Here is a 23,814-nt window from a genome sequence, read left to right as displayed (position 1 = left end):
AAGAGTGCTGAAAAAACATAGGTAGATGTGATAATAACTTAAGTCAAAACTCTAGGATTTGAGTCCATTGGTTAGCCATGATTGCATCTCATTAGGTGTTGAAGATATTCCAAAATAATTTCTTTCAAAACTTTCTAGAAATTAAAAACAATTATAGCTTGTATGTACAAAATCTTGAAACCACAATTGTGTTACTGGCTTATTTTTTGGAGTAGAAGTTAATTAATACCGTGTTCTTAGCTCTTATGTAAACATGCACATGTGCATAGATTTCTGCTGATAATACATTAATGGAATCCTTACCTTTCCCTTCATCAAGAGAGCTACAAAGGCCCTTTCAGCCTTCAGGTAAATCTTTGATAGAAGCAATTTTCTAAAAAAAAAAAAAGCCACTGCTTTTTTTAAACTTTAGGGAAAAAAATTTTGGCCAGAGAAATCAATTAACAAATTAAATTCAAACATATTTCTCCTTTTGAAAGTTTTGCTGCTGCTGATAGTGATGATGATGATGACAAAATGATGATGAAATGCTCTTGGTATCTCTACTTCACCACCTGTTCCTTCTCACACCCAAATTCCCCATCTCACTATATGGAACCACTACCCACTGATTTACTGCTCAGACCAAACAAGGAATCATAACTGATCTTCTCGTCATACACCTCATGACTCATCAGTCAACAGATCTCCAGGTTCTATTTGCAAAGCACATCTTGCATGTGTCCACTTTTCTCTATTCATATCACACTACCCTAGCCCAAGCCACTTTAATTTCTCCTAACCAGAATTCCTGTTCCTGCATTCCTTTGTTTCCACAGTTTTCCTGCCACCCACAGAAGGAATAATCTTTTCAAAAATGCAAAGCATATTGTTTTGTTTGACTTCTTACTTAAGCTCTTCAGTGGCTTCTCATTGCACAAGAATAAATATCACTCCTTTACCTGGCTAACCAGGCCCTCTGTGAACTCATCTCCTGCCATTTTCTCTTTCCTTCACAGTGGTCCCGCGTCACTGGCCTACTTTATGTTCCTCCAGAACACTGCTCTTTCCTAACTCAGGGCTTTGTCTTTAGCACTTTCCTCTGCTTGTTACCCTCAGTGTTGAGCTCTTCTTAGGCTAGTTCCTTTTTATCCTTCAAATCTCTACTCTACAGGACCCTTTGTTAAGATTTCCATGACTACCTATTTTCCCAACAGTTAGGCTCTATTATATCTGACAAATTATTTTCTAGAGTAGTTATTATACACTAACTGTTCTTGTGTGTTTACTTATTTATGCTTATTTTCTCCAATTGCATCTAGAGCAAGGGTCAACAAACTTTTTTCTATAAAGAGGCAGATTGTAAATGTTTTAGGCTTTGTGAGACATATGGTCTCTGTTGCATCTGCTCAACTCTCCTAGCCCTATAGCATGACAGCAGCTATCCACAATACATAAAACAATGGGTGCGGCTGTGCTGCAATAGAACATTATTTACAAAAAACAAAACTAACAGTCATTTGGCTGCATTTGGCTCGTGGGTCATAGTTTGTAAATCCTCGGTAGGGCCCTTATATGCTTTTTTCCCTGCCATATCTCCAGCACCTCACACAAAGCAGGTACTTGGGAAATACTAAAATTAATGAAAGGAGTTCCTTCTATTTTACAGGCACTACCCACATATTCACAACCTTTCATCCCTATTAAATTCCTGGAAGCTAATCAATTTTATTTTCATGTTATAGAAAGTGTAAAATAAGGCTCAGAAAAGTTTACGAATTCATCCAAACTTACACAGCTATTGCCGTAACAAAGTACCCCACATTATATGGCTTAAAACAATAGAAATGTATCCCCTTACAGTTGTGGAGGATAGGAGTCCAAAATCAAGATGTCAGCAGGGTCGTGCTCTCTCCAAAGTCTCTAGGGGAGAATCATTCCTTGCCCCTTCTAGCTTCTGGTGGCTCCCCACATTCCTAACCTTGTGACAGTGTCTGCCCAGTGTCTCCACGTGGACTTCTTTCCTCAGTGTCTCTCTGGTCCTTCATATGTGGCCTTCCCTGTGTTTCTATGTGTTCTTTTCTTTTATAAGAATGCCAGTCATTGGATTCAGTACCCATCCTAATCCAATATGACTACATTTTAACTATTTTCAATCTGTAGGGTCACATTCTGAGTTTCTAGATGAACATGATTTTGTAGGAGGGATAGTTTTCACTCTGCTACAACTATAAAATGGTAGTGTGATGATTTAAATCTGACACCATTTCAATAATTTTTCATTCTGAAGTTAGAACCTCAGCTATTAAGTTAAAGTTAAAAGTGATGTCAAATTTTAGAGTTATTTTGAGAAAAGATGTGAGAGCATCAGTTAGGAGCTTTGCGCATGTCATAATTTCTGACTAATATCCTAAATACAATGTTACTGCTGATTTTAAGGACATTTGATACATATTTTATGACTAGAGATTTAGGATGTGTTACTATAGATATTGTTGGTTGAACAAGGGGTCTCCCAATCCAAAATTTTCTGGGGCTTGTTTTTTTTTTTTTTTTTTGTTAACATCTCTGCATACCGGGCCTGTAACTCAGGGTTTTCCCCAAAGCTTGTTTAAATCATGTGCCTTCTATCAGGGAAGAACATAGTTCCATGGTCTAATTCATTTGGGAAATGCCAAGCCAAACCAGGTAAGACAGATTGCTTTATTGTAGTATATAATTTCTTGTTAGCATTGTTTTCATTTATTAGGGAGTTTTGTGAATTTCTAAGAGATAGGTATTGTGAACATTTTTCCATATTGAGCATTTTCAGAAACTAATCTGTGCTACACACTTTGGCACACCTACTTTGGGTCTTTTCTCACTTAACTACGTGCAGATAAGTTCTCTTTTTCTGGAGGTAAATTTGTGAAGACACTTCTCTTGGGTTTTAGAAATTGGTTTTGAACCCCTCTGTAATGGATGAGATTCCTGATAGAAGAGGAAACACTGATGGGCTGCACTAAGGTACTACTAATTTATTGGCCAACTCATTTACTCATTCATTTATGCGCTCATTATTTCACAGAGACACATGGAGCCCAGGGAAATAACTATAACATAAAGATGATTGAGAAAGATGATTTCTCTTCGTTAAGTTATCCAAATAATACACATTGATCACTATTTCCCACAGTAATTTTAATAAATGGAAGCCACATGTTATGGACTAAATTGTGTTGCTTTCAAAGTCATATGTCTGAGTCCTATCTACTAGTACCTTATCATGTGACTGCATTTGGAAATAAGGTCCACATTAAAGAGGTAATTAAGGTTAAATGAGGTTATAAAGGAGGGTCCCTAATCCAATACAATTAGTGCCCTTATAAATAGAGGGAGTGACACCAGAGATGCCTGGGCATAGATAAAAGGCCATGTGAAGACACAGCAAGAAGGTGTCCACAACAAGCCTAACTAAGTAAGAGAGAGACCTCAGGAGAAATTACACCTGTTGACACCTTGATCTTGGATTTCTAGCCCCTAGAACGTGGAGAGAATAAAAATTTCTGTTATTTAAGACACCCGGTCTGTGGTATTTTGTAATGACAACTGGAGCAAATCAAAGCACCACTGTTAATTGTTTATTAGGTCCTTGCCTTCAAGAGCTTTCCTCAGCTAGTTGTAATATCTACCAAGCCTTTATAATTCCTTTATTTATATTTTAGAAGAATTTTATCAAAACCAACTAGATTGTAAACTTCTTGAGAACAGGCCTTTGTCCATTGTATAATTGCATTTTCACACTGACTCACAGATAGCAAACAGTAGTAGAATAAATATATTATCTACATTTCTACTTTTATCTGTACATTAGTAATTGAGAGATGACCTAATACATCTCTTGGAGAGAGCAAGAAATAAGAAAAAGAGAACCACAAAGTGTTAAACCCATAGTTAGAAGTTTCAAATGTCTTCTTATTTATTACTTTTCTTCTATTTTGAGATAAATATCTTTATCCCATTTTGCAGATGAAGAAACAGAGTTCAGAGAGGGATCATAAAATCATAAAATGTCATCAGTTGCGTAATTTTAAAAAACAGAATATCTGGCTATACAGCAGAACTAATCAAAAATAACTGAAAATTTTAGTGGACTACATGTTTATTTCAATGAGATCCTTATAAGTGATACAGCCATCAAAAAGTTATAGTAGTGTTAAGTTGTGCAAATAAAAATGACTATACAGCGTTATTGGTCACTTACTGTCAGGCAGTGATCTTGGTAACACATATTCAAATAGTCGTGTATACATAGAAGCAACTCCTGCATTTTATGGGAAAATAACTAAAGTCTTCATTTCCTTAAACTTAAAGATTTTAAGATTAATGATATCATCATCATAGTCATTTTCTTCTCCATTAATAAAGTTAGGCTTGGAGGAAAAAAAAATGAGTGCTGACTTCCTTCTGGAGCTATTCTGAACAGCAAAATAAACCATCATCAGGTGAACAGACAACCTACAGAATGAGATGAAATTTTTGCAATTTATCCATCTGAAAAAGTTTAAAATCCATAATCTACAAGTAACTTAAATAAATTTACAAGAAAAACAACAACCCCATTAAAAAGTGGGCAAAGGATATGAATAGATACTTCCCAAAAGAAGACATTTATGGAGCCAACAAACATATGAAAAAGAGTTCAACGTTACTTATCATTAGAGAAATGCAAATCAAAATCACAATGAGATACTATCTTACACCAGTCAGAATGGCTATTACTAAAAGGCAAGAATCAACAAATGCTTGTGAGGCTGTGGAGAAATAGGAATGCTTTTGCACTAGGGTGGAAATGTAAATTAATTAAACCATTGTGGAAGACAGTGTGGCGAGTCCTCAAAGACCTAGAACAAGAAATACCATTTGACCCAGCAATCCCATCACTCGGTATATACCCAAAGGAATATAAATCATTCTGTTATAAAGATACATGCATATGTATGTTCACTGCAGCACTATTCACAATAGCAAAGACACAGAATCAACCCAAATGCCCATCAATGATAGACTGGATAAAGAAAATGTGGTACATATACACCATGGAATACCATGCAGCCATAAAAAATAATGAGATCATGTCCTTTTCAGGGACATGGATGGAGCTGGTAGCCATTATCTTCAGAAAACTAATACCAAATACTACATGTTCTCATATACAAATGGGAGCTGAACAATGAGAACACATGGACACAGGGAGAGGAACAAAACACACTAGGGCCTGTGGGGTGGGGTCTGGGGCAAGGAGAGCATCAGGACAAATAGCTAATGCATGTGGGGCTTAATACCTAGGCAATGGGTTGATAGGTGCAGCAAACCACCGTGGCACATATTTACCTATGTAACAAACCTGCACATCCTGCACATATATCCCAGAACTTAAAATTAAGTCAAAAAAAAAATAGTCTGGTAGAGAAACATGTCAATTCTCTCATCATCATTACAAAGGAGTCTTCACCAGGAAATTGTTGTTCAATTTGAACCCTTTTCTATATTGATTCTTTTATAATTATGTTAAGAAAATTCACTCTCCACATTTCAAAGCTGATAACATTACCTATTTTGAAAGGATTGCCTATTTATTTTGCCTTTATCAGCAAGAGAAGCTCATCCTTAATGCCTATCACTGGGCCAGGCATTAGCAGAAGCTTCTTAAATACAATAGGATATGCCTGAGTGTTTTTCTTATCTGGGATCAGTGTTTCTTGAGAAGTACCTACAGAGATACTCTGAACTACTTGTGAGTTAGTATGACGATAGCAAGCATCATTAGAGGAATTAGAGTAGATAATCGGTCTGCATGCACCAGAGAGGTGCAGTTATGTGATGTGATGGAGCTACCCAGAACCAAAAATGACAAATTAGAGTTACCGTGTTGTGGGGCCTCTTGAAACACTACAGAACAGTCCTAGTGAGGACGGGTCAAGAAAGACTCTGCATTGATGAGTACAATGTACCCAGAAAAAAACCTAGCCTGTTGGAAGATGTGTGTGTGTGCGTGCGTGCGTGCGTGTGTGTGTGTGTGTGTGTCAAAAGCATCCAGAAAATTACATTGTTGTGGCTATGAACACTTAACTAGTAAATAAGAAAGACATGGTGGCAGGAAGGAAAAAAAAATTATCCAGAGGGTGTTCCATTCTGCCGTTCAGAACATTGTGGTTGCTCAAATAATATTAATGCTCTATGATGAAGATGGTAGCGAGGATGATGATGATTAATGCAACCCATGGAAATAGGGCTGGGGAGGATGACATGGGCGAGGGACCAGGATAGGGAGGATGACTCACGGGTGAGGGGTACCTGGGGATAGAGCGAGGTGCTGTGCACGTTGGCGCGTGTGGGGGGAGCGGCCGGGGCACGCGTGGCTTGGACCCCCGGGAGTGGGCGGGTGGGTGCCCGTGGGCGGAGCGGCTCCGGGGCTGAGTGGCTGGCAGCAATGTCTGCGAGAGCGGCGGCATCACCCTGGATGGAAGCCTCCGAGACTCCGCCTAACTGACACCCAAACTCTCCCTCTCCCTCCCGCAGCCCCAAACTGGAGGCAGCCGAGCCCGGGAGCAGCCTCCGCGGCGGCAGCGGCAGCGGCAGCCCCAGCCCTAGCCCCAGCCCCGCCCCCGCCCCGTGCACCGCCGGAGACGCCCGGATCGGCGGAGCCTGGCGCGAGCCCTCGCCCCCTCGCCGCGCCTGCCGCGCCTCCGCCTTCCCGCCCCCGCCGGCCGAGGCTGGGCTGCGGGAGGCGGCCGGGCGGCCCCGAGCCTCGCTAGGGCGACCAAAACAAAGGCAGCATCCGGGGCTGGGTGGATGCAAACAACCATGAAAGACTGGGTTCTCGCTCTCCCGGGCTCTGCTGCTGCTGCTGCCGCCGCCGCCGCCGCCGCTGCTCCTCCTCCTGCCGCCGCCGAGAGGGCTCCGCTGTGAGGGGAAGCAGGGGCGCAGCTGCTGGGCGTGCATCCGAAAGGTGAGAGCCGGAGAGCGAGCGGAGGGGGCGGGCAGGCCATGAAAATGTCCTCGGCCGTGGGGCCCCGTGGTCCTCGCCCACCCACGGTGCCTCCCCCCATGCAAGAGCTGCCCGACCTGAGCCACCTTACCGAGGAGGAGAGGAACATTATCATGGCAGTGATGGACCGGCAGAAGGAAGAGGAGGAAAAAGAAGAAGCCATGCTCAAGTAAGCCAGCCCCAGCCGTGCCATCTGTGCCTCCGTGCCTCCATCCGTCCATTCACCACTCACTCCCCCAGTCCTGGTAGCTGAGTGTGGGGAAGGGGCGGCCAGGGTGCTGGGTGCGGGCAGAGGCGCCTGCCTTGGGCCAGGGGCGCGGGCTTGAGCAGGGAAGAGGTCAGGGGACCAGAGGAGGGAGGGGATATGCCACAGAGCCAGGAAAGACCTGGGTGCAGAGGAGGGTTGGGTGGACGGGGGTCACTCTGGTGGTGGGAAGTGCAGAAGCTGAGAGGCGCTGTTCCCACCCAAGTGGAAGGTCCCTGAGCTGGGAGCAGGTTAGGGGGCAGGGGAAGAGTAGAAACAAGGGGAGGCTGGATGAAGAGGTGCTGAGGACAGCTCCTCTTCTCTTCTTGGAGTTGTTTAGCTGTTCGGGGTTACCCCAGTGAAGGGTGCCTATATTTATATCATAAAAATGCTTATTTTTAGTGTTCATTTTCGTAATCATTCATCTCACAGATCAAGGTTGGGTCTTTTTTTGGGCTGTTGCCATCTTTGGCAACCTGCCTCCCCAGCTTCTCTTTAACCTTTTATTCAGAGTCTTCTACACAGCATACCTGTGTGAAGACAGATTTTCTTACCCACATATAATGCTATTGGCAATACAAAGTTTTTAATCATGGGAGAAGCTGGCAGGGACTCTGGCCTAAATAACATAGAGGTTCCTTTTTACTGGTTTCCAAGAGACCTCTGGGGCCTGTTCAGTTCCTGGAGGAAACAGTCCAATAACGGATTGGATATTTGCACTCCTCCTCACTTCTTTAGAGCCCATCAACCATTCAAGGGATCTCTGGTGCCCCATTTTTCTGGGGTCAGGGAGAAGATGGGGCTCCTTGCTGGTGATGCAGGAGTGTGTGACACTGTGCTGCTGCTTGCCTCAGACAAAACTACTTACAAGGGACTGGCAGAGAGATGGGGCTTTCCTTGCTTAGCATCACCCATAGAGTAGTGCTGAAGAAGGCTTCAACCCTGCCTTCTGTTGGGAACTTTCCTTCAGGTATTCAGGAAAGTTTTCACTCTGGGGCAGGGGAATTTAGGGGCCTTCACTGTGATTGACTCCTTGGTGTCTCCTGCTTAGGCTGGAAGGTGTATCTGGGGCCAGGGGATTGGCATGAAGAGCCAATGGGAACCTGTTGCATCTGGAGTTAGCTGATAGCAAAAGAGGGGTAGAGAAGGAGCAGTGGTGACACCCAGACACAGAGCACACTCAGCATGGCCTCTCCCCCACACTCTAGAAGAGCCTCCTGGAGAGAAGATGCTGCCGAGGAAGATTTCTTCCACCTCCCCTCAGTGCAGCAGTGCCTCATAGGAGAGGAATGGGGGGAGGCTGCATTCACAGAATGATGGATCTCCCACCAGGGCAACTGACACACAGATAAGGGAGGGAGATCTTGAGAGAGACATGTGGATGTTAGGTCACAGCAAAATAGTATAAATCCAGTTATTCCTGTCCTTTCTTGTAGATTCAGAAAAGGGCCATTAACTCTGAAGGCCAGAGCTGGCCTGGTTCTATAAAGAGCAGCAGGTTTCTGAATTCCCTGCTCCTTCTCATCCAAAAATCAAGTACTTTAAGCCTGCCGGCTTGAGGGAGGCAGAACCCTCGTTAATCTGCTGCCTGTCCCTAGTGGAAGAATGATGTCCCTGGTGCTGCAGGCTTCCCCTCTTCTGAGACTGGTAGTAATGGATGGTGTCTGATGGTGCTGCTGTCTGTTTGTCTGGTTGTCAGTCTGTCTGTCTTCACCGGTTGCAGCACCTGCCACCTGTCCTGAACACCTTTTCTGGTTGTCAGGATTTACAGGTTTGCTGCTGTTCCTTTTGGTGTTTGCTGCAGACAGCAGGTGGATGGAGGCCTCTAGCAGCTAGTGGAAAATATGGGCGGCTGTTTGCCAGAGTCCGGATAGGAAGGGGAAGGCACAGTGCAAGTAGTGGCCATCACGCTTCTTCATTGGCTGTCTCAAGCGTGGTGTAGAGTGAGGGATTTTAACTGGGAGTGGGTGAGTTTTAGACAGAATTCCAAATCTTCTAATTGCCAAAGGACAGCAATTATAAGATTGTATGGGCTTATGTGGACAAATAAATTTAGGAGCACTGTCCAACTGCCCATGTCTAACATATCTTTTCCACTGCTTTCCCTGTGACTGCTTTCTACTGGTTTGCATATATTGTTCTTTTATTGCATGGATTCACAAAATATCACAGTATGTGATGCTGTTATACAACAGCTGTCTATAGTCCTGGACCTCTGCATTAACTTTATCAATCAGCCTCCTCTGCTAATGTCTTGGCCTTTTGTTCAATGACAGATTGGTGAGTGTTTTGGAATCCCTGTTTGCTGCCATGTAAGCATGTCATATTGTCTGCAATTAGTGTAAAAGTGCTCTTCTTTTTTTTTTATGGGGGATACTTTATGTCTTAAAAACTGGGGATAAGGGGAACTATTCAGATGACACATATATATGGGACTTAATGACACATAGTCATAGATGGTGACCTTTTAAAAACTTTGTGTTAAAATAGGTGGGAAAGCAGGATTCTTTCAGAGGGCTTTAAAATATTGTTACATCAGAGAAAAGTTTTTGTGGTAATTATTGGTGATTATAATCACGTATCTGAGAAATTACTTTCACAAAAGGCCCTACAAAGCTTAAGTTCTGGCAATAGAGCAATTAGACTTAAAATTCACTTTTGTTATCAGTGTAGAACTATCTCCTTAAGCTACCTACTGTGCTTGCTATCTCTCTTTACAACGTGTAAATAGACACAGTGAAAAAATAGAAAATGATGGGTGAATATGAGAAACCAACATTATAAAATATCAATTAAAATGTATTTGTAAGTTTCATTGGCCTTGATTGTAAATTAGTACTTGAATTTGGTTTTGAGAATGTCTTTAAATATGTATAAATGGCAAAAAATCAAGCTATTTACATATCAAGATTTTTGAAAAATTTTACTTGAAATTGAAAGTACTTCATTATAAAAAAAATTCATTTTGTTGGCAAAGTACACTGATTTTAAATTCCATTGCCATATAACTAGAAATAGTTGGCTCTCACAAATTATGTTTGATGATTGACTTAATTATCTGCAAATTAGAGATCTTTTCTTAATAATGTTTTGGATTTGAGTGTGCATGTGTGTGCATATGTGTGCACACACACATGTGTGTTCTGAAGGCTTTCTGAAACCTAACTTCCTCAATGAATATTCCTTCAAGTAACTTTTACTAGACATCATGAGCTAATGTATTACATAGGCCGAAAACTGCGCTATCTGGGACCTAAGTCAGGGAAGATCTCGTTAGATCTAGAATCTTACTCCTTTTTGAAAAAAAAAAAAACTTCACAGAGAAAGCAGCTACCAAATAGTAAGAGAAGAGAAAAAATATGGAGAATTAGTTAAGGTGATGGTTTGAGGATGAGAATTGAGTACCATACTGGCATTTAATGTAAATAGTTAGCATTTATTGAACATTAACCTCATACTAGCTCTTATTCTAAGTTATTTAATCTAAAGCCAAATAGTTAAACTGTGCTCAAGTTTAATATAAGTGTAAATATTTGGATTCTCACAATAGCCTGTGCAGAAGGTAAGCCAGATAATATAATTCTCCCATCCTCACAGTACACTCAGAGAATTTTAGTAATATTCTAAATTGACTCACATAACGTGGGTCCAATCAGGATTCAAAATCAGACCCTTTAGTCAAAATCCAAGTATTTTCCCATACACTACACTGTCTTCCTACCAAGAAGAAGCTTCTGTTTCATTTATCTTTTCTTCAAATGAATTTCTAGTCTTTCCTTAGTTCAGAGAAGTGGCTTGGCAAAAGATTAGGCTGATTCAGATCAGCTGCTGATCACAGCAGAGCCTGGGGCTTCACCTATACCCTTTCACAGAGTGTAAAGATAATAAAAAGCATCACAGTATAGTGGAAAGACCATTCACTTTGTATCCAAGTATTTTTACATTCTAGTTCTGCCACTTACTGTGCAAACGTGGGCAAGAATATTACATCAATATTATATAAAGTTTCATTTTTTCCTACCAATCCTTCAACCCATGGTATGAATTGATTTATAAAGAGTATTGACTTTGGGCTTCTCCTTCTCTTCTTAAAAGGTAACCTACAATTTTCTTTCTAATCATCCGTAATTGCTACTGGTTGTTTTTTTTTTTTTTTTTTTTTTTTTTCCTGGAAAAGAGACAGAAAGTAGAAGGAGAAGAATTCCTGTAACTTCAATTTTCCTCCTTCTTTTTGTTACTTTACACAAATATAATATTGTGGCCTGAAATATATCCATAAGGCTCATTATGAGAGATGCCAGTTACCAACCGGAAAAAGAAGAAAAGTGAAAGGAAAAACTGGGGAAACTTGAAAGGGATGAGGATAGAGTTCCCAAGTATGCAGGAATCATATTTTCATTGGGTTTTGCAAATATTTTAATATCTTACACCCCAAAATATGAGAAAAGCATTATTTAAGTAAATAGATTACTAAATTTGAAGGAGAGCATGGAAACCAGTGTGGGCTGGATGTGCTACTGCTGACTTGACTAATAGAAGGATAATGTCTTGGGAGTGTTATTTGCTTAACTTTTTAAATGAGGAGAACAATTTGTGTAAACTTGTACAGTGAACTTTCTGGAAATATATCAAATATTAATTCCTAAAATCATATTATTATTCTCTCATACCTATAATAAGCAGATGAATGAAGTTGCACTACCACAGATTATATTGTCCGTTGTATTGCATTTCATTTGTCCTCATGGACTGTTTTCTACTTTATACATTTGGTCCTGTGATATCAATTGGGTATTTAAGAGCTGGTCCTGAGGGTCGAAGTAAATTTGCCTGAGGCACGTGGCAGCTGCTGTAATGACTCCAGAACCCATGTACACTGACCTCAAACCATTAGTGTTCTTTTAAGTCTTTAAAAAGGTACATTGAGTGGTGGGTATTATGATTTGTTTACCTCATCATTGGGAAGGATACTAAGATTTATTGTGTACCTTCTATGTATTATGCCTTTGGCTGAATGCTTTATGAATTTTACTCACCCAGGCTTACCTCTTTATGAGAAGTCTAGCCTGTATTTATTAGTTTTCCAATATTAGTGAAATTCCCAGAACTAACTCTGTACCTTCCTTTGCTCATGACATTTGATTCTAGGGTCAAGAGAAGAGAACAAAACTTAAGTGAGAGAGGAGCTTCATATGACTAGTAACATGTTCTGCCCTTTTCTGAGGGTGGGCTCTCCAGAACTGTCTGGCTTCCTCTGGCTTCCCCAGTTCTGGCCCCAGTTCTGTTCTAACCCCATTTTTACCCGAAGCTTTCCTTATCTGCTTGATGTTTTGCCCACAGGATTCCCTAATACAATAACATTTTCCTACCATTCCACCTAATGATGAGTTATCTCTGCTTGCCACTGTTGTTCTGAATTTTATTTATTAAGTAGGCTGTTTCTCACAAAGTGTCATATGATATTTAATTCAACAAGACCATTGTTTCAGATATTAGAACTGGGTCAGGCATTAGGCTGTTAGGATAGAATAAAGGCGAATCCTCTGCTTACAGCCCAATGTTGGCTGAGTTCCTATCATTGTAAAACTGCCATGGTCAAAAAAGGAAGTGAGTGTCAGATAGTTGGATAGAACACTGGGTTAGATTCTGGTCTTAACATTATGACTTTTTATAGGTATGAACATTGTGAAGCTAATCCATCCATGCATCAGATTTTATATGTAAAGTGGAATTTATAATGGCAGCTTGTCTAATTTGTGAAGTTTTAACATGATCGTAGAAGCAACTTATCCTCCAAATTGCTGTTTCCAAGAAAGGTGCCATTATTATGCTTGTTCTTTAAAACTGTAGAGGAATACCAAGATTATGTTTTCAGGTAGTCCTTGAAGGTGCTAGGGGGCTTAGGAAGATGAGCTCTTGGAGAAGAGCCCATCTATCCTTTCATGCTAGCAATGCAGTGTTGCCAGGGTTGCAGCTCCCAGTGTGAAAATTTAACATGGAGCTAAGAGGTAAAATGAGTTCAGGGCTTGGTCTGAAACTATATTTACCTTCTTTCTTTTCTTTTCTTTATTTTCCTTCTCATTAAATAGCTTGTACATGTTTTTGGCACAAAAAGCAATGTGGGCACAATGATAACGTTTGAAAGATCTAAAGGGCAATCTTAATTCAAAAACAAGAAGAGAAATTAGCTTGGGGTAATTTCCTCATCTTTTGCTAGAAAAAAGATTTGGAGAAACAATGATAATTTTAGTGTCAGTGGGTTTAATAAATTATTCATTTTCAGAATTAGCTGAATAAGGGGTCGTATATTTGTCAGGTAGTTTTCTTTCATGTCAGTTTACCATTGAGTGATGTGGTAAATTGCATGTGTTTAAGAACTTTTTAAGATTCTTCATTGGATGCCTTAGGTTTTCTGTATTTATATTCTTACATTCTTATATTGAGTTTATATACACTCATTTTGACTAGGTCACTTTTCTGTGGACAGCAAGAGGGGGATATTCTGAAGAACTGATTTTAGATGTTTCTGCTTCTGTTGTAATATTGGGAAAACTTCCTATTCATGTGAATCCTTACTTAAAGACAAAATAGAGCTGTTTAAAAGGAAGGTGACCGTATATGTTGATTTTCCTTTATCTGTTTATCCCAATTTCCTGCTATAATTATGTATGGTAACCCCTTCTCTAAATATTGAGTTTCAGCCCGGATGATAAATTATATTGTCTTCCTCTTTATAAATCTTGCTTTCTGTGTCCGAAATTCAGTAGATCAAGCAAGTAACAGTCTTAAAATACATTTTATCAATAAGTAGTGCAAGCAAGTGGTAGATAGAAAATCTTGACCATTGTTTGATAAATGGGGAACACTTTTCTGAGAATGAGGTATTATTGGCTGGGCATGGTGGCTCACGCCCCTAATCCCAGAAATTTGGGAGGCTGAAGCAGGTGGATCACTTGAGCTCAGAAGTTCGAAACAAGCCTGGCCAATATGGTGAAACCCTGTCTCTACTAAAAACACAAAAAATTAGCTGGGCATGGTGGAGTGTACCTGTAATCCCAGGTGCTCACAAGGCTGAGGCAGGAGAATCGCTTGAAACCAGGAGGCAGAGGCTGCAATGAGCTGAGATTTTGCCACTGCAGTCCAGCTTGGGGAACAGAGTAAGACTCTGTCTCAAAAAACAAACAAACAAACCTTACTAAATGAGTATTATCTTTTATGGAATCTCAGTGGAATGCTACTTTTTATGGAAAAGCTGAATTTAAAATTTTAAAACATTTTTCGAATAATAGTAGTCATGAATTGCAACTTCATGCAGGACTCTCTTTGTTTCTTTATGAGAATTCTCCTTTGAGCCTTGCAAAGAGCAGCCTGCTGCAGTTTAGTGAAGACATCTTTAATGTGTGAGAATTTATTTAAATCAATTTTAGGATGTAATATTTTTATATTCCTCTGAGTCTAGATGGCAAAATAAGGTAATGTTACAGAAAGTAATTTCATGTAATTTGTAATATTTTGATAATTCCTCTGATGTTTAGATAGTAAAATAATGTAATGTTATAGAAAGTAATTTCATGTAATTTGTAAGTAATCAATGCATTTAATTAGAATATTAGCTGTTTTAAAGAAGCTTAATGAATGAAAGACATTTTATATAGTATAGAAAATAGTACCATGCTAATGATTTATACATTATTTAATATTTGTTTGTATTACCCATCATTATGCCAGGTAATTTAATTATTGTCTGGAAGATGCTAGTATATTTACATAGAGAAAATATGTGAATTGAAAACCAATTAAGATATCTGTACTGTCATATAAATGTGTTACACTACTTAGCTTCTTTTAATGGACTCTCATGCATAGTATACATACTCACAAGTAGAAACTAATGTAGTAATACTGATGGAGTTTTCTTGCTGTATTTGCTAGGCTTAATAGTCTATTTGATTAGTTCACAACTTACATACGTATTACTTTCTGTACTTAAAGCAGTATTACTTAATATTTGAAGACTATTCTTAATCTCAAGAATATATTTTAAAGTTGTAAGTTATTGGTGCACAAGCATTGTGTGCCACATTATTACTTTTGTTGTTTAAACACAGCTTTTAAAAAAACGTAACAAGAAACTCTTTGAGGCCAGGTACAGTGGCTCACACCTGTAATCCCAGCACTTTGGGAGGCTGAGGAGGGCAGATCACCTGAGGTTAGGAGTTTGAGACCATCCTGGCCAACATGGTGAAACCCTGTCTCTACTAAAAATACAAAAATTAGCCGGCATGGTGGTGCATGCCTATAATCCCAGCTACTCGGGAGGCTGCGGCAGGAGAATGCTTGAACCCAGGAGGCAGAGATTGCAGTAAGCTGAGATTGTGCCTCTGCACTCCAGCCTGGGTGACAGAGCAAGACTCCCTGTAAAACAACAACAACAACAAAAACAAATAAACAAAACTCTTTGATAGGATGTCTAGCTGTTTTATTTTCAATTTATATGGTTTATATTTTGGAAAAATTAGACAGATTGTATATGAAGTATCTAGGGTATATAAAAATCAATATATTGGGTTTTTTAAACTGGATATAGTAGTATATATCCACATTTGGAGGTTCTATTGAGGTTAGAAAGATTATTTAGTGTATTCGTAGAAGGAGATGAAAACAAAAGTAAAGTAACCAAATGGCTTTCCTTTTATATTTCACACAGCTTAGAAGATTTATCTTCCTTGGCTATCTCTGTATTGCAATATATTGGAGCTTAAGTATGCTTTCCTAACCCTCTTTTTTTTTCTGGGAAAAAATGAAGACATTTTTCATCCTAATATCTGAAATAAATGGATATTGAAATGAACAGTCTCATTTATTTTAGATATTAGAATTTTGGTAAGAGCCAAAATCCTAAAGAGATTCTACTTTTATGTTATTCATGATCATGACAATTTTCATAAAAATGTAATTTTGAGAAATGAATACAGCAAAATCTTCTTATAATGAGAATGGATATTTCAATTTACAGCTGTCTATGTACCCTAGGTCAAATCTAGCCACCTAATATATAGCAACTTGGAGTAAAAACTTGATGCTATTGTGACAAAGATATTATGGTCTAAGTATCATGCCAGCCACAGGAATTAGAAAGGATGTTATGGTATTTAGAGCTCCAAAAGCCTAAACTCTAATAGTCACTTTAGGATACAGCTATGATTGATAATCAGTCAAGGGGATATCTAGTCTATGACTTCCATAAATGCAGCATAGTTAAAGGCTCTAGGAGGTCCACATGCAATAGAAGAGAAATAAACATGGTACCAGGCCACAAGAAGCAGATACTTTTGTCCCTGGTGAGGTTGTGCAAATTTTAAAAAGTTTGCATATATGCACTTTGGAAAAAGACTAAATAGTCAAGAACACAAAATAGGAGAACACAAATTCAGTGGTGATTATGATAAGAGTTGAAGAACGTTTTGAAGCTCCCTCTTGCCCTTGCTTCTGTAATTCTGCATCCTTTTGATTTGCCTTCAATGTTTCTAAATGTTTCTATTTTTCCTTCCTGCAAATATCAAATGTTGGCATTCTCATGGGGTCCCACTCTCAATATTCTCCCATTTTATATGCAGTTCCTTGTGAATCTCCAACAATGCCTTCAGCCATATATATCTCAATACTCCCCAAATCTATATTACTGCATTAGCATTTTCTACCAAATTCTGAATTCATGTCTTTATCCACCTGTTAAATTTCTCTACTGAGTGTCCTATAGGCACTTCAACTTTATTGTGTCCTGTTATAAATTTCTTGACTTTCTGCCTCAATGCAGTGTCTCTCCATTTCTTGTCTGTGTGGGTAGCATTACCAGTGCAGCTCCTCATTTTACCCATCATCAAATCCTGCAAATTTAATCTTTTGGAATCTTTTAAATTTCTCTCTTATTTTTCAATCCCATTTTTATTACCTTAATATAGGCTGTCTTCAGTGCTTACCTGGATGCCTGCAGGAACTGTACTTACCTGGATACTTGCAGGAATCTCCTGATTTATTTTTCTGTCACTAGTCAGAATTCCTCCCATCTGATCTGATCTCCACATTGCTGCCAGAGGACTCTTTCTAAAATTCGTCTGATCATGTGTCTCCCTTAAAACCTGCTTACTTTCAGAGTAAAGTTTAAACTTCATTATCTGGATCCTACTTGCTATTTCTGTTCGCTGGTCCATGAATACATTCCTGCCATAGTCTCGCTGAACTAGTTCTCAAGGGTAATTGCTGCTTCACAACTTGGTGACCCAACTCATACTTTTCTCTCCACCAGAAATAGCCTTTTTAATCTGACTAAGTTTACCTAGCCATTTTAATTTGCTCAAGCGACACCTTATCTGGTACATCTTCCCAGACTTCCCAGACAGATTTTGGTATTTGTCTTCTGTGCAGGTTTTTGTCATAACTTCTTACTTTTTAACTGTCTTCTCTCAGAACAATATAAATTCTGGAGAGAAGGATCATTCTTATTTGAATCCCTCATATAAACATATTGCCTGGCATAGAAAAAGTGCCCATTTTTTTAAACTGTGTATATGGATGGATGGATGGATGGATGGATGAATGAATGAATGAATGAATGGATTCAGGGGATGTGGACTGGAGGAGGCACCCAGGGCTGCTAAGTGTGTAAGTATAAGGATAAAGTGGGATACTTATTCTAACCATGGGAATTCAGTCAGCGAATTTTGAAAACAAGTAGTGAATTGAGTGCTTTTGGTTATTGAGAGAACCAGGTTGACCAGAACTCATGAGGAAAATATATTGGACACTAAACATTATAAGGTAAAATTAATGTGTAATTTTTGATGGCCTATTGTGTCTTGATTTATCATTCTTGGGTTTTTGAAAGACAGCATTCTTAAAGTATTTGAATGTAAGTGAGGATGTAAATAATATATTTTTAAAAGTAATCCTCTGGAGAGCCATTCTTAATGGAAACATTTTCTTTGAAATAAAACTCACTAACTTCCATGACAGTTTAAAGCATAGTACTATATGTTTTCTGATTTAATATTTAGAATTAGATTAGAAGTGTATTGCCAGAAAGCATTCTACTGATTATATTTTTAATAAAAAAGTACACCTCAGTTAAATCATCTTCTAGACTTAAAATCCTTGAAGGCAGGTATCTTATATTAATCATTTTTTCATTTTCATGGCCTAATTCTATACCCATACATAATAGACCTCCAGCAAGTGCTGTTGAACTAAATTGTACAGCCTATGTGCCTAAGACACAAAAGCACTGACTTTTGCATTTCAGAAATGGGCTAAGTTGAGATGTGAGTGGGCACTTAATGCCTGTGCAGTCTAATATTGGTAAATTCTCAGCTTACCTGCAAATACCTGTATCTAGAGCAGCCTCACTAATACATGCGAGATGCCTCAGAGCCTTTCTGAATATAGTGCTTCAGGCCCAGGCCATCAACTGATAAGAGTTGGCAGAAAAATGGCAATAAACATTTTAGCCACTGAGAATTTATTTCTACTCCTCTTTAAGAAGAGAAAACTGAGGCCAGAGACTCAGGATTTCATTTTTAATTAATGTGAGAGCTGGGGACAAGACTCCATGTTCTGTGTCCTTGTCTAGCGGTGGTTTTTTCCCCACCATCACTCGCTTTCCACTTGGTTGCATTTTAACCACGAACACATTCAAACAGTTACTTTTTTAAAATTCTGTTTTCATTTGCTTGCTTTTTAAGATTCTATTTGTTATAGAAAACTCCATGAGAACTTATTATTACTTTATTCATTTTGAATTAGGTTATATTAAGTAAATAATATATAAATAAATTATTGCCAAGTTATATAAGTAAATTATTGCCAAGTACTAAGAAATGTTTTATTTAAAATATTTTTTGCAATCACATTTGTCAAAATTTTATTTAAACTGTATCAACATTTCTTAATTGTGATAATTTTATTTTTAATTTTAAATTCTTCCCTGAAAGGTACAATTTTACTAGCTGTAATTTATTTATGATTCCAAATAACTTTTCCTACTATGCTTTTGAATTATGTATATATTAAAATAATGTTTTGTTTTTTACTTTTAAAACCTGATTGATTTTTGCTCACAAAGAAAAAGAGCTTTCTTTGGTTCCTCTTCATTTGGAAGTTTGACTTCAATTAGACTATTGGCCAGTGATTCAAAGGAAAGTTAGTAGGGTGAGACAAGAATGACTACTCACATGTATATCTAAGAACTTACATTTATATACACATATGTATATTCTCATCTCATGTATGCCTCTGTACATATAATCTCTCACACCCAAATTCCTGAAGACTTGAAACATTCTTTCTATAAAGTTTTAAGGAAGTTAATTTTATCTCATTTACCAGAATTTGTATGATCTAGACATTCCTCGTATTACCATTTGTACCCACAGACCTTTCTATGGATTTTATGACAGTGGCTATTCTGGAAGAAGCAGGTCTACATCCATATGATCCCACCATGGCTGGACTAATGGTGGACCATTGGCCCAAGGCTAGGTAATTTATTAACTGGCCAAATGCTAGTTAATTTATTAACTGGCCAAAGAGTGTCTTTCAAATTTTTAAACAAAAAATAATCAGAGGGCCAAAGAAAATAAATGATCCACATTCATTTGTTCTTGAAGCAAACATGGACTGAGCACTACTCATGTTATGCTAGCTGTGATGCTAGAATTAATAGCCTTTTATAAAAGGAAGTGAATTTTCTTGAATAACCATCCATGTAAAATTAAAATCTATGAAAAAGGCAGCACAGAACATTATATAATATTTTGATAAAATAATACCTATCCAGAATTTTGACTAAGATCAGGCTATCCAGGAATGCTTCCCATGAAAATGACAGTAAGGACTGAGTGAAGATCTGAGAATGAATGGGAGTTAAGTAGGCAAATAGGGGTGAAGTACCTCTAGAAGAAAAGAATGAGAGCCACTGATGGAAGTGGTAGTGGTGAGTCTGAAGCACTGGAAGGTAGCCAGTCTTTTGGAAGAGGAAAATATCTGCAAACGGCAGGAGGAGTGTGGCTTGAGAAAAATTTGGAGAGGTAGGCAGAAACTAGACATGGTAGGGCCCACTAGATCATGTTTTAGAGTTTTTTTCTTTATTTTAAGAGCCAAAGGGTTTTGAAGAGAGATATGATATAATCTTACTAGTATTTTTAAAAGATCATTCTGGCTGAAGTATCAAGAACAGATTAGATGAAGTCCCAGGGCATGTAGTGTAGAGACCAGCTGGTAGGCTATTGTAGAAGTCCAGGTGGCAAATGTTAGAAGCAGAAACTTTGAGGTGGTGATGGCAAAATGTTAATATTTGAGAAGCAAAAGCCACAACTGTTGTTATTGTTGTTTTAATTGATTGAATATGGATTGATGTCAGACTTGTGCCACTAAGTTTTGGGAGTATCTGGAGTGATGGAAGAGAGAGCCCAAATTTAGTTCTGGTTATTTGGCTTTGTGGTAACTTTGAGAAATCGAAGAGAGATGTTAAGTAGGTTAAAGGTCAGGAACTCAGAAGACAGCATGGGTTAGAAATGTAAATGTATGAGTCATCTCTACAGAGATGGCCATGAAGCTATGGGTGAGGCTGAGTGATTAAATTCAGACAACAAGAAAGCCTAGGAATAACCTTTAATGAAGTTTCACGTTTAAAAATTGATAGAGGGAAATAGCCGTGCAAAAGCATTAGAAAAGAAATGGCCAGAGAGATAGGCTAAAAACCAGGAGAACCTTATTTCACTAAATCAAAGGGAAGAGAATATTTTGAGGAGGCTGAGGCACACTCACTATGATAGCTAAAATTAAACAAACAAAAAGACTGGAAATACCTAATGTTGATAAAGATACTGAACAACTAAAAGTCTTATATATTGTTTGTGGGCATAATAGAACCACTTTAGAAAACTTTGATAGTTTCTTAAAGAGTTTAGCATGCATCTACAGTATGACATAGGAATTCCATTCCTAGATATTAATATATGAAAAATGAAAACACACTCACAAAAGACTTATACAAGGATGTTCATAGCAACCTTATTGTTAATGGCCCTAAAATGGAAATAGCTCAGATGTCCATCAGCAGAAAGAATTTAAAAGATGTGAAATTTTCACACAATGAAAAATTTGCTATTCCATGATAAACAGGAATAAAACATTGATACATAAACAACATAGACGAATCTCAAAAACATCATGTTAGATAGGAAAAGCCAGACACAAATAGTGCAGACTTCATGATTGACACCACTCATATCAAGCTCCAGAATAGGTAAAGCTAATCTATGGTGGTGGATATCAGCTTGGTAGGCTCCTCTATGGTGGCAAGGACAAAGGATTGGCTAGAAAAGGGCAAGAGGTGACTTTCTGGAGGAATGTAAATATCTTATATATTGGTAGAGGTATGTATTATACATATATATGCATTTGCCAAAACTGACCAAACTGTGTACTTACTATGTGTGCATTACACTGTATTTCAATTACACCTGAATCAGTTTTTTAAAAAGGGAATTCTGCAGAGACATCAAATATGATGAGAACTAAGAAAGAGCTATTGTATTCAGTAATAAGGAGATCACTGGTAACTTCAGGAAAAGCTTTTTCTGTAAATTTATGGGGCCAGAGCTAGATTGGAATGGGTAGAATGGGAGAAAGATGGATAAATACATATAGTTATTATATGTAAATCTTAAAAGGAGCTTGGCTAAGAAGGGGAAAGAATCATGAGAAGATAGCTAGAGGAGAATGAGGAGTTCAATTTGGGTTTATTTTAGATAGAATTTAAATGAATAAAGTGAAGAATGTTTAGAAATCAATAGGGAGAATACAGTGGAGAAGGTGATTTGAATAAAAGAGAGTGTATTTTGTGACTGGAAAGAAAAGATGAGGGACCTTCTCTCTGTTTCTATTTTTTTTCTATAAGTAGGAGTCGGTTCATCTTCTGAGAGTGAGGGGATTTTGCGATTCGAGGATAAAGAAAAGAGTCTGAAATAGCCAAGTTGGGGAGCAAGAGTGTAGGTTTATCAGCAAGACAGTTGATTACTGATCTACAGATGAAGCCATGCTGGGTATTGTACAAGATGAGTCAATAGAAAGGGAGAGACTGGCAAAGACATGCAGATAAGAGAGCCTTTTTGGCCCAGGAGACACTAAAAGAAGAGTCTTTGATCTTGACCTCCCAGGCTGAATTATTGTGAAGCCTGGATCAACAATTCCCCACGTATGTGATCTTTCTTTTTCTCTTCAACTGTTTGTTATTTTAAGTTCTGAGGTACATGTGCAGGATGTGCAGATTTGTTATAGGTAATTGGTGGTTTGCTGCACAGATCAATCCATCACCTATGTATTAAGCCCAGCATACTTTAGCTATTCTTCCTGATACTCTCCCTCCACCACCCAACTGACAGGCCCCAGTGTGTTGTTCCCCTCCATGTGTCTACGTCTTCTCATTGTTGAGCTCCTACTTACGAGTGAGAACATGTGGTATTCGGTTTTCTGTTCCTGTGTTAGTTTGCTGAGGATAATGGCTTCCAGCTCCACCCATGTCCCTGCAAGGGACAGGATTTCATTCCATTTTATGGCTGCATAGTATTCTATGGTATATCTGTATCACATTTTCTTTGTCCAGTCTATCACTGGTGGGCATTTGGGTTGACTCCATGTTTTTGCTATTGTGATTAGTGCTGCAATAAACATATTTATGCATGTATCTTTATAATGGAATGATTTATATTCCTTTGGCCATATACCCAGTAATGGGATTGCTGGGTCAAATGCTATTTCTGAGTCTAGATCTTTGAGGAATTGCCACACTGTCTTCCACAATGGTTGAACTAATTTACATTCCTACCAGCAGTGTAAAAGCATTACTTTTTCTCCACAACCCCACCGGCATCTGTTGTTTCTTGACTTTTAATAATCACCATTCTGACTGGCTTAAGATGATATCTCATTGCGGTTTTGATTCACATTTCTCTAATGATTGGTGATGTTGAGCTTTCTTTTCACACGTTGGTTGACTGCATAAAGGTCTTCTTTATAAAGTGTCTGTTCACATCTTTTGCTCACTTTCTAATGGGATTTTCTAAAACCCAAAACCATAGAAACCCTAGAAGAAAATCTAGGCAGTATCATTCAGGACATGGGCACCAAACAATGTCATTGTTTGGTTATGAAGTCTTTGCAATGTCAAAAGCAATTGCAACAGAAGCAAAAATTGACAAATGGGATTTAATTAAACTAAAGAGCTTCTGTATAGCAAAAGAAACTATGATTAGAGTGAACTCACAGCCTATAGAATGGTAGGAATTTTTTGTGATCTATCTGACAAAGGTCTAATATCCAGTCTACAAGGAATGTAAACAAATTTACAGGAAAAAAAAAAAAGCCTATGATGTAATCTTAAACTGACTTAGTTTGAGAAGGTTTCTGTTTCTCCCAAACAGAAACAGCCCTGATAAGGACTTTGTAGTGTGTGTGGGGTGTGTGTGTGTGTGTGTGTGTGTGTGTGTGTGTGTGTGTGTGTGTG

At 38.5% G+C, this 23,814-nt stretch overlaps 1 protein-coding gene across 23 annotated transcripts in view; it reads left to right on the top strand.

Moving 5' to 3' along the window:
* The first annotated feature begins 6,706 nt into the window (after positions 1 to 6,706).
* Positions 6,707 to 23,814, top strand: part of RIMS1 (regulating synaptic membrane exocytosis 1) — a 496,468-nt gene continuing 479,360 nt past the window's right edge. For 9 of the 23 annotated variants that reach the window (XM_032275537.1, XM_032275532.1, XM_032275536.1 and 6 more), the window contains exon 1: positions 6,712 to 7,178. In XM_032275537.1, the coding sequence (XP_032131428.1) occupies positions 7,009 to 7,178 (170 nt within the window). In that variant the 5' untranslated portion in view covers positions 6,712 to 7,008. Of the gene's footprint in view, positions 7,179 to 23,814 lie in introns of all 23 variants that reach the window. The other 14 variants (XM_032275542.1, XM_032275541.1, XM_032275540.1 and 11 more) reach the window with 4 other exon arrangements.

Source organism: Sapajus apella, unplaced genomic scaffold (genome assembly GCF_009761245.1).
Source record: "Sapajus apella isolate SASKATOON/1434 unplaced genomic scaffold, GSC_monkey_1.0 scaffold6, whole genome shotgun sequence".
NCBI classification, from domain to species: domain Eukaryota; kingdom Metazoa; phylum Chordata; class Mammalia; order Primates; family Cebidae; genus Sapajus; species Sapajus apella.
The sequence above is the reverse complement of the archived record's forward strand: the minus strand, read 5'-3'. Positions and strand labels throughout refer to the sequence as shown.